Genomic DNA, 12,094 nt, shown 5'->3' on the forward strand with positions numbered 1-12,094 from the left:
TTCCACATATCCACCCAGTCCGGTGTCGGCTTTGCCGACGGCGACCTGACCATCATGCACTCCCCCTCCTCCTTAGGTGACCCTTCCTCGTCAAACATGTCGACACACACGTACCGACACTTCACACACACAGGGAATCTCTTTTCTGAAGACAGGTTCCCCCTGAGGCCCCTTGGAGAAACAGAGAGAGAGAGTATGCCAGCACACACCCCAGCGCTATATAACCCTGGAGAAAAACACAGACTGTTTACCCAGTAGCGCTGCTTAATGTATAAACGGCAAAAATGTGCCCCCCCCTCTACTTTAAAACCCCCTTTCACCATGTGTCAAGCAGGGGAGAATCCGGGGAGCTTCCTCTCAGCGGTGCTGTGGAGAGAAAATGGCGCTGGTGAGTGCTGAGGGAGAAGCCCCGCCCCCTCGGCGGCGGGCTTCTGTCCCGCTCAAACTTACTAAAAAATGGCGGGGGCTCTTTTATATACATGTACAGTGCCCACCTGTACATGTATATAGACTTTTGCCATAGGAGAGGTGTTTTATTGCTGCCCAGGGCGCCCCCCCTGCGCCCTGCACCCTTACAGTGACCGGAGTGTGTGAGGTGTATGGGAGCAATGACGCACAGCTGCGGTGCTGTGCGTTACCTCAGTGAAGCACCGAAGGCTTCTGCCGCCTGAGACGTCTTCTGTTTTCGTTTCTTCTGGCTCTGTGAGAACGGCGGCGCGGCTCTGGGGTGAACGCCCAGGACGAACCTGTGTTCACTCCCTCTGGAGCTAATGGTGTCCAGTAGCCGAGGAAGCAGAGCCTATCATTTAAGTAGGTCTGCTCCTCTCTCCTCAGTCCCTCGATGCAGGGAGCCTGTTGCCAGCAGTGCTCCCTGAAAAAGAGAAAAAAATCCTAACAAAAATGCTTTCTAAGCAGGAAACTCAGGAGAGCTCCCTGCAGTGCACCCATTCTCCTCTGGGCACAGTCTAAAACTGGGGTCTGGAGGAGGGGCATAGAGGGAGGGGCATAGGGGGAGGAGCCAGTGCACACCCAGAGTCCAAAGTCTTTCTTAATGTGCCCATGCCTCCTGCGGAGCCAGTCTATTCCCCATGGTCCTTACGGAGTCCCAGCATCCTCTAGGACGTTAGAGAAAATAAATTATTGTGCACTTAGAACTGGCTGGAAATAATCACTTCTCAGACACAAACGCATTATTTAACACATGTAATCCATACTTGCCAGATCTCTCTGAATGTCAGGGAGACTCCCTGAAATCGTAGAAATCTCCCAAACTCCCTGAACAGTCTATCAATCCCCCTGATTGCACTTTACTCTCATTATGTAGCAGTTATGTACTTGGAAAAAAAAAAAAAAAAAATCGAAAAAAAAATATCAGAGTGACATACATGCAAATGGGGTCATCAGTAGCATTTCCTTGCATTGGTTATAAAGGCACAATGCCCTATGCCTACATGATTTTACAAATAGGGTTTCTCTTATCCACTTATATGGAACCACATGCGAGTAGAGCATAATACGTGAAAAAGTCCTGAAATGTATCAGTGTCTTTTTCAGTCAACGAGTCGACGTTACTGAGCAACGATGTAACACTGCTCAGGTGCAGCACTACACGTCCACTTTACCACCCCACTCATAGGTGTTGCGATCAACCTGCAATGCTTTTTGAACAGTAGGCAAATACGATGTAATAAATTACCAATATAAGTTGTAGAGCATAAATACGATAGGTTACTTTACAAAGGCTTTAGTAAATCATCTGAGGTTATTTAGAAAAAAAAAAATCATAGCTTATAAATTACGATTATTCTTTCACTGTAAATGGTGTGTTGTAAGAATTACATTTATGGTTCAGGTTAATAAATGTACACTAAACAAATACATCTGGAAATCTGTTTACCTTAATGAGCGACGATCTGATCTGAAGAACAGTAAGACCTCTGGAGGGCAATGCATACACTAGATAATAAAGATAATACATAGTTTCAAATAAATGTGTACAAACGTAAAAACGACCATGGGGTATATGCAATTGCGGTCGAATTCCCGAAAATGTCGAACGGGACATTTTCGCCAAGAAAAAAAAATAAAAAAATCGACAATGCAATTCAGTACTTTTCGTCAAAAAAACGGACTTTCCAAATTCGACTTTTGGAAATTCGACATTTCTGCAATGGTACAAATGCGGCATTTCGACAAAAGTATATTCAATTGAAGATTGTAAATTCGACAACAGTGCTTTTAAACAGTAAATTCGTCATTTTCAATCCGCCTCACTTTGCTGGCGGAATCTAATAAAAAAATTTAAAAACATGTTTTTTTTAGTGTTTTTTTTTATTGGTAATAGCATATCTATTTATATTAGAAGGGATTAGGTACTTGGTTTGTCTATTTAGGAGGCACAAGTATTTTTTATATATATTTTTTCTTTATGGAATGGGTTAAAAATCAGAAAAATAAAATACGTGGGATCCCCCCTCCTAAGCATAACCAGCCTCGGACTCTTTGAGCCGGTCCTGGTTGTAAAAATACGGGGGGGGGGGGGGGGGGGGGGATGACAGGGGATCCCCCGTATTTTTAGAACCAGCACCGGGCTCTGCGTCCGGTCCTGGTGCCAAAAATACGGGGGACAAAAAGCGTAGGGGTCCCCTGTATTTTTGGAACCAGCATCGGGCTCCACTAGCTGGGGAGATAATGCCACAGCCGGGGGACACTTTGATATCGGTCCCTGCGGCCGTGCCATTAAAACCCCAACTAGTCACCCCTGGTCGGGGTACCCTGGAGGAGTGGGGACCCCTTCAATCAAGAGGTCCTCCCTCTCCAGCCACCCAAAGGCCAGGGGTGAAGCCCGAGGCTGTCCCCCCCATCCATGGGCTGTGGATGGGAGGCTGATAGCCTTTTGTGAAATGAAAGAATATTGTTTTTTGCAGCAGAACTACAAGTCCCAGCAAGCCTCCACCGTAAGCTGGTACTTGGAGAACCACAAGTACCAGCATGAGGGGGGAAACGGGCCCAAATAAAATAAACCCAAATAAAAACAGGACACGCACACCTTGAAAGTACAACTTTATTACATACATGTCGATACACACACACATACTTACCTATGTTGACACGAAGTTCGGTCCACTTGTCCAAGTAGAATCCACGGGGTGTACCTGAAAATAAAATTATACTCACCTAAATCCAGTGTCCAGTGATATTTGTAATCCACGTACTTGGCAAAATAAAAAAACGCATTTACCCGATCCACACGGACTGAAAGGGGTCCCATGTTTACACATGGGACCCCTTTCCCCGATTGCCGAGACCCCCTGTGACTCCTGTCACAGAAGGTCCCTTCAGGCAATCAGGTAGCGCCACGTCCTGGCACTCTCCTGATTCCCTAGGCTGACCGCGGGTGACCTCACCGCTGACCGCAAAGTTCTTACCATTGAAGATAATGGAGGGGGCTGTGCGATGCGCGTCTGACAGCTCTGACGCGCATACAGCCAATCAGAAGAGTGCCACGACGTGGCGCTCCCTGACTGGCTGAAGGGACCTTCTGTGACAGCAGTCACGGGGGGGGTCTCTGCATTCGGGGAAAGGGGTCACATGTGTAAACATGGGACCCCTTTCAGTCCGTGTGGATTGGGTAAATGCGTTTTTTTGTTTTGCCAAGTACGTGGATTACAAATATCACTGGACACTGGATTTAGGTGAGTATTAAGTTTATTTTCAGGTACCCCGGATTCGTCGACATTGGAGACGTGGCAGTCGGCGTGTCAACATAGGTAAGTATGTATGTGTCGGCATGTGTGAAATAAAGTTTTATTTTCACGGTGTGCGTGTCCTGTTTTATTTGGGTATTTTTTTTGCAGAACTACAGGTACCAGCGGGTCCGTTTCCCCCCGCATTCTGGTACTTGTGGTTCTCCAAGTAAAAGCTTGCGGGGGAGGCTTGCTGGGACTTGTAGTTCTGCTACAAAAAAACAATATTCTTTCATTTTTACACATGGCTATCAGCCCCCCATCCGCAGCCCTTGGATGGGGGGGGGGCAGCCTCGGGCTTCACCCCTGGCCCTTGGGTGGCTGGGGGGGGACGACCCCTTGATTGAAGGGGTCCCCACTCCTCCAGGGTACCCCGGCCAGGGGTGACTAGTTGGGTATTTAATGCCACGGCCGCAGGGAGCGGTATAAAAGTGTCCCCCGGCTGTAACATTATCTGTCCAGCTAGTGGAGCCCGGTGCTGGTACAAAAAATACGGGGGACCCCTACTCTTTTTGTCCCCCGTATTTTTTGCACCAGGACCAGGCGCAGACCCCGATGCTGGTTGTTAAAATACGGGGGGTCCCCTGTCATTTTTTTCCCCGTATTTTGGCAACCAGGACCGGCTCAAAGAGCCCGAGGCTGGTTATGCTTAGGAGGGGGGACCCCACGTAATTTCTTTCCGTTTTTTAAAAAAAAATTTAAAAATCTAATCAAAATCCGTCAATTGGCCCGTTTTTCGACAGTGGGACTGTCGAATCCGTTTTTTATTGAATATGTCGAATTCCGGCACCCGCCGGCCGGAATTCGATGGTCGAATTGTGTCGAATTAAAAAACGGGTGAAAAATTGCCGCAATTCGCCCGGAATTGCATATACCCCATGTGTCCAAACAGAGCAATGTCTGTGTGCTTAGCACTAATGGTAAACATAATGGAAGTTAAAAAAATAAGAATTTACTCACCGGTAATTCTATTTCTCGTAGTCCGTAGTGGATGCTGGGTACTCCGTAAGGACCATGGGGAATAGACGGGCTCCGCAGGAGACTGGGCACTCTTAAAAGAAAGATTAGGTACTACATCTGGTGTGCACTGGCTCCTCCCTCTATGCCCCTCCTCCAGACCTCAGTTAGGGAAACTGTGCCCGGAAGAGCTGACATTACTAGGAAAGGATTTGGAATCCAGGGTAAGACTCATACCAGCCACACCAATCACACCGTACAACTTGTGATAACTATACCCAGTTAACAGTATGAACAACAACTGAGCCTCATTCAACAGATGGCTCAGAACAATAACCCTATAGTTAAACAATAACTATATACAAGTATTGCAGAAAGTCCGCACTTGGGACGGGCTCCCAGCATCCACTACGGACTACGAGAAATAGAATTACCGGTGAGTAAATTCTTATTTTCTCTGACGTCCTAGTGGATGCTGGGTACTCCGTAAGGACCATGGGGATTATACCAAAGCTCCCAAACGGGCGGGAAAGTGCGGATGACTCTGCAGCACCGAATGAGCAAACTCAAGGTCCTCCTCAGCCAGGGTATCAAACTTGTAGAATTTTGCAAAAGTGTTTGATCCCAACCAAGTAGCAGCTCGGCAAAGTTGTAAAGCCGAGACCCCTCGGGCAGCCGCCCAAGAAGAGCCCACCTTCCTCGTGGTATGGGCTTTTACTGATTTAGGATGCGGCAGTCCAGCCGCAGAATGTGCAAGTTGAATCGTGCTACAGATCCAGCGAGCAATAGTCTGCTTAGAAGCAGGAGCACCCAGCTTGTTGGGTTGCATGCAGGATAAACAGCGAGTCAGTTTTTCTGACTCTAGCCATCCTGGAAACATAGATTTTTAGGGCCCGGACTACGTCCAGCAACTTGGAATCCTCCAAGTCCCGAGTAGCCGCAGGCACCACAATAGGTTGGTTCAAATGAAACGCTGATACCACCTTTGGGAGAAATTGGGGACGAGTCCTCAATTCTGCCCTGTCCATATGGAAGATCAGATAAGGGCTTTTACATGACAAAGCCGCCAATTCTGACACACGCCTAGCCGAAGCCAAGACCAAAAGCATGACCACTTTCCACGTGAGATACTTCAACTCCACGGTCTGAAGTGGCTCAAACCAATGTGATTTTAGGAAATCCAACACTACGTTGAGATCCCAAGGTGCCACTGGAGGCACAAAAGGGGGCTGGATATGCAGCACTCCCTTAACAAACGTCTGAACTTCAGGCAGTGAAGCCAGTTCTTTTTGGAAAAAAAATAGACAGGGACGAAATCTGGACTTTAATGGTTCCCGATTTTAGGCCCATAGTCACTCCTGACTGTAGGAAGTGCAGAAATCGACCCAGCTGAAATTCCTCTGTTGGGGCCTTCATGGCCTCACACCAAGCAACATATTTTCGCCATATGCGGTGATAATGTTTTGCTGTCACATCCTTCCTAGCTTTTATCAGCGTAGGAATGACTTCAACCGGAATGCCCTTTTCCATTAGGATCCGGCGTTCAACCGCCATGCCGTCAAACGCAGCCGCGGTAAGTCTTGGAACAGACAGGGCCCCTGCTGTAGCAGGTCCTGTCGGAGCGGCAGAGGCCAAGGGTCCTCTGAGATCATTTCTTGTAGTTCCGGGTACCAAGTTCTTCTTGGCCAATCCGGAACGATGAGTATAGTTCTTACTCCTCTCTTTCTTATTATCCTCAGTACCTTTGGTATGAGAGGAAGAGGAGGGAACACATAAACCGACTGGTACACCCACGGTGTCACTAGAGCGTCCACAGCTATCGCCTGAGGGTCCCTTGACCTGGCGCAATATCTTTTTAGCTTTTTGTTGAGGCGGGACGCCATCATGTCCACCTGTGGCCTTTCCCAACGATTTACAATCAGCTGGAAGACTTCTGGATGAAGTCCCCACTCTCCCGGGTGGAGGTCGTGCCTGCTTCCCAGTTGTCCACTCCCGGAATGAACACCGCTGACAGTGCTATCACGTGATTCTCCGCCCATCGGAGAATCCTTGTGGCTTCTGCCATCGCCATCCTGCTTCTTGTGCCGCCCTGTCGGTTTACATGGGCGACCGCCGTGATGTTGTCTGACTGAATCAGCACCGGCTGGTTTTGAAGCAGGGGTTCTGCTTGACTTAGGGCAAATGGCCCTTAGTTCCAGAATATTTATGTGTAGGGAAGTCTCCTGACTCGACCATTGTCCTTGGAAGTTTCTTCCCTGAGTGACTGCCCCCCAACCTCGGAGGCTTGCATCCGTGGTCACCAGAACCCAGTCCTGAATGCCGAATCTGCGGCCCTCGAGAAGATGAGCACTCTGCAGCCACCACAGCAGAGACACCCTGGCCCTCGGGGACAGGGTGATCAACCGATGCATCTGAAGATGCAATCCGGACCACTTGTCTAACAGATCCCACTGAAAGATCCTTGCATGGAACCTGCCGAAGGGAATTGCTTCGTAAGAAGCTACCATCTTTCCCAGGACTCGCGTGCAGTGATGCACCGACACCTGTTTTGGTTTCAGGAGGTCTCTGACCAGAGATGACAACTCCTTGGCCTTCTCCTCCGGGAGAAACACCTTCTTCTGTTCTGTGTCCAGAATCATGCCCAAGAACAGCAGACGCGTCGTAGGAACCAGCTGCGACTTTGGGATATTCAGAATCCAGCCGTGCTGTTGTAGCACTTCCTGAGATAGTGCTACTCCGACCAACAACTGCTCCTTGGACCTTGCCTTTATCAGGAGATCGTCCAAGTACGGGATAATTATCACTCCCTTCTTTCGAAGGAGTATCATCATTTCGGCCATTACCGTGGTAAATACCCTCGGTGCCGTGGACAGACCAAACGGCAACGTCTGGAATTGGTAATGGCAGTCCTGTACCACAAACCGGAGGTACTCCTGGTGAGGTGGGTAAATGGGGACATGTAGGTAAGCATCCTTGATGTCCAGTGATACCATAAAATCCCCCTCTTCCAGGCTTGCAATAACCGCCCTGAGCGATTCCAATTTGAACTTCCTTATATAAGTGTTCAAGGATTTCAAATTTAGAATGGGTCTTACCGAACCGTCTGGTTTCGGTACCACAAACATTGTGGAATAGTAACCCCGTCCCTGTTGAAGGAGGGGAACTTTGATTATCACCTGCTGGAGGTATAGCTTGTGAATTGCCGCCAGTACTACCTCCCTTTCCTTGGGAGTAGCTGGCAAGGCTAATTTGAGGTAACGGCGAGGGGGAGACGTCTCAAACTCCAGCTTGTATCCCTGAGATACCACTTGTAGAACCCAGAGATCCACCTGTGAGCAAACCCACTGGTCGCTGAAGTTCCGGAGACGGGCCCCACCGCACCTGACTCCACCTGTGGAGCCCCAGCGTCATGCGGTGGACTTAGTGGAAGCAGGGGAGGATTTTTGTTCCTGGGAACTGGCTGTCTGGTGCAGCTTTTTCCCTCTACCCCTGCCTCTGGGCAGAAAGGACGCGCCTCTGACCCGCTTGCCTTTCTGGGGCCGAAAGGACTGTACTTGATAATACGGTGCTTTCTTAGGCTGTGAGGGAACCTGAGGTAAAAAAGTCGACTTCCCAGTTGCTGTGGATACGAGGTCCGAGAGACCGTCCCCAAACAATTCCTCACCCTTATAAGGCAAAACCTCCATGTGCCTTTTAGAATCAGCATCACCTGTCCACTGCAGAGTCCATAATACTCTCCTGGCAGAAATGGACATTGCATTAATTCTAGATGCCAGCCGGCAAATGTCCCTCTGTGCATCCCTCATATATAAGACTACTGTCGGGTCCGGGTGTTTTTGTGAATCCGTTAACCTGGAACCAACCACAGGGGTAGGTGCTGGGGTATGAAGAAAACAGGGAGGACGAAGGAAGTTCCGTTTCATATATTTATTAAAGTAACAGTTCAGTAAGGAGTTAAATGACTAGTTGTTAATCATCATTATACTGAAGTATTGCAGGAATGACAGAAATAATATGCAAGAGAAAACTCAGAAATAAATAAAAGAAATGTTCATGGAAACATATGCAAAAACAAGCTGAAGAATAAATGTTGAATTGTCCAAATAAAAACAGGCTTTGATGCTGAACTGCAGATTGTGTTTAACTGGTTAATGCAGACATGGAGAATTAACTGTAAGAATTTGCAATGGAGTTTTAAGAGTTAACTGAGAGACTGAAGAATTATCCTTGTAATGACAACATAGAAAAAGTACTGAATTGGGTTACTTGCGGGTTCCGGAGATCACTGTGAAACTGTAGTAGATGGCGAGGTGATGAATGGGTTAAATGCAGAGTTGAACAAACGAACAGCTGAGGGAATTGGAATCCTCCAGACTTTGTATGATAGGCAGACAGACAAGGTAACCTCATGCAGGACACTGGGAATCCAAGTATTTCCAATAGGTGTGCAATTGACTGATAGCACAATGGAGAGCCGGTAGATCTTTGGCAGTGAAGGCTGCAAAACGGACCTCTGGGAACGGAGGCGATATCTGGACCACGGGAATCACACAGGAATGCACGGAGAGAGTTCAGAGCTAGAGCACAGCTTTGATACAACAAAGCACTGGCCCAGAGTGACATAAACCCAGCCTACTTAAAGGCAGCACAAGCACGGGATTGGCTTACACCTGCCCACAGGTGTTTTCACAAGTGCTCAGTATTAGCTATTTGGTCTCCAACATGGCCACCTCCTATACAGCAGACACACCGCAGTGCCTTAGGCCATTTGGTCCCCGCACTCACAGTTCCCAGACTCTGCATTACCTGTGCCATTGATCACGCCGTGTCCCCACACGGGCGCACAGCACCGCGAGCAACCGCACTGGCAACGGATGAACCCCAGAACCCGCAAAGGTGAGAGACCGGTTCGTGACAACTACGTCTTTAATATGCTATATGGTTAGCAAAATAGTATCCCTGTCAAGGGAATCAATGTCATCCGACAGGGAATCAGACCATGCTGCTGCAGCACTACACATCCATGCTGAAGCAATAGCAGGTCTCAGTATAGTACCTGAGTGTGTATACACAGACTTCAGGATAGCCTCCTGCTTTCTATCTGCAGGCTCCTTTAAGGCGGCCGTATCCTGAGACGGCAGTGCCACCTTTTTTGATAAGCGTGGGAGCGCCTTGTCCACCCTAGGGGATGTTTCCCAATGCATCCTGTCCGTTGGCGGGAAAGGGTACGCCATTAGTAACCGCTTAGAAATCACTAATTTCTTATCTGGGGAACACCACGCTTCTTCACACAATTCATTTAACTCATCAGATGGGGGAAAAGTCACTGGCTGCTTTTTCTCCCCAAACATAATACCCTTTTTAGTGGTAACCGGGTTAATGTCAGAAATGTGCAACACATTTTTCATTGCCGTAATCATGCATCGGATGGCCCTTGTGGATTGTACATTTGTCTCATCCTCGTCGACACTGGAGTCAGACTCCGTGTCGACATCTGTGTCTGCCATCTGAGGTAACAGGCGTTTTTGAGCCCCTGATGGCCTCTGAGACGCTTGGGCAGGCGCGGGCTGAGATGCCGGCTGTCCCAAAGCTGTTACGTCATCGAACCTTTTATGCAAGGAGTTGACACTGTCGGTTAATACCTTCCACATATCCATCCACTCTGGTGACGGCCCCGCAGGGGGCGACATCACACTTATCGGCTCCTGCTCCGCCTCCACGTAAGCATCCTCATCAAACATGTCGACACAGCCGTACCGACACCGCACACACACACAGGGAATGCTCTGACTGAGGACAGGACCCCACAAAGTCCTTTGGGGAGACAGAGAGAGAGTATGCCAGCACACACCAGAGCGCTATATAACAGAGGGATTTACACTAATACAAAGTGAATTTTCCCCCCAATAGCTGCTTATATAACCTTTTGCGCCTAAATTTATGTGCCCCCCCTCTCTTTTTTACCCTTTCCGTAGTGTATACTGCAGGGGAGAGCCTGGGGAGCGTCCTTCCAGCGGAGCTGTGAAGAGAAAATGGCGCTGGCTGTGCTGAGGAAGATAGCCCCGCCCCTTCAGCGGTGGGCTTCTCCCGCTTTATTTAATAATATTTATGGCGGGGGATTGGGCACATATACAGTTTATAACTGTATTATGTGCATTTTGCCAACTAAGGTATACATATTGCAGCCCAGGGCGCCCCCCCCCAGCGCCCTGCACCCACCAGTGACCGGAGCGTGTGGTGTGCTGTGGGAGCAATGGCGCACAGCTGCAGTGCTGTGCGCTACCTTATTGAAGACCGGAGTCTTCAGCCGCCGATTTTCTCCTGGAATCTTCCGTCTTCTGGCTCTGCAAGAGGGACGGCGGCGCGGCTCGAGGGACGGCGGCGCGGCTCCGGGAACGGACGATCGAGGTCGGGCCCTGTGTTCGATCCCTCTGGAGCTAATGGTGTCCAGTAGCCTTAGAAGCACAAGCTAGCTGCAAGCAGGTAGGTTTGCTTCTCTCCCCTCAGTCCCTCGTAGCAGTGAGTCTGTTGCCAGCAGATCTCACTGAAAATAAAAAACCTAACAATACTTTCTTTTTTAGTGAACTCAGGAGAGCCCACTAAGTGCATCCAGCTCTGGCCGGGCACAGATTCTAACTGAGGTCTGGAGGAGGGGCATAGAGGGCGGAGCCAGTGCACACCAGATGTAGTATCTAATCTTTCTTTAAGAGTGCCCAGTCTCCCCATGGTCCTTACGGAGTACCCAGCATCCACTAGGACGTCAGAGAAAAGAAATAAACCCTTCACCATATTTCTATTAGTAACAGAACTAATTAGAACTTTGAGGAATCCGGATCCAGGATCCTTGCATGATGATTAATGTACACTGGCCCTCATTCCGAGTTGTTCGCTCGCAAGCTGCTTTTAGCAGCTTTACACACGCTAAGCCGCCGCCTACTGGGAGTGAATCTTAGCTTATCAAAATTACGAACGAAAGACTAGCAAAATTGCGAATAGACACTTCTTAGCAGTTTCTGAGTAGCTCCACACTTACTCGGCATCTGCGATCAGTGCAGTGCTTGTCGTTCCTGGTTTGACGTCACAAACACACCCAGCGTTCGCCCAGACACTCCACAGTTTCTCAAGCCATTGCGATCAGTTCAGTCAGTTTCGTTCCTGGTTTGACGTCACAAACACACCCAGCGTTCGCCCAGACACTCCCCCGTTTCTTCAGACACTCCCGCGTTTTTCCCAGAAACGGTAGCGTTTTTTTCGCACACACCCATAAAACGGCCAGTTTCCGCCCAGAAACACCCACTTCCTGTCAATCACATTACGATCACCAGAACGAAGAAAAAACCTTGTAATGCCGTGAGTAAAATACCTAACTGCATAGCAAATTTACTTGGCGC

At 48.8% G+C, this 12,094-nt stretch overlaps 1 protein-coding gene across 1 annotated transcript in view; it reads right to left on the reverse strand.

The window, feature by feature from the left end:
• The window catches only part of PSMG2 (proteasome assembly chaperone 2), a 79,806-nt gene that overhangs the window by 44,290 nt on the left and 23,422 nt on the right, over positions 1-12,094 (reverse strand). Inside the window, exon 3 of the mRNA XM_063923424.1 lies at positions 1,898-1,956. Coding sequence (XP_063779494.1) covers positions 1,898-1,956 — 59 coding nt within the window. The remainder of the gene's footprint in view (positions 1-1,897; positions 1,957-12,094) is intronic.

This window comes from Pseudophryne corroboree, chromosome 5 (genome assembly GCF_028390025.1).
Source record: "Pseudophryne corroboree isolate aPseCor3 chromosome 5, aPseCor3.hap2, whole genome shotgun sequence".
Lineage (NCBI taxonomy): Eukaryota > Metazoa > Chordata > Amphibia > Anura > Myobatrachidae > Pseudophryne > Pseudophryne corroboree.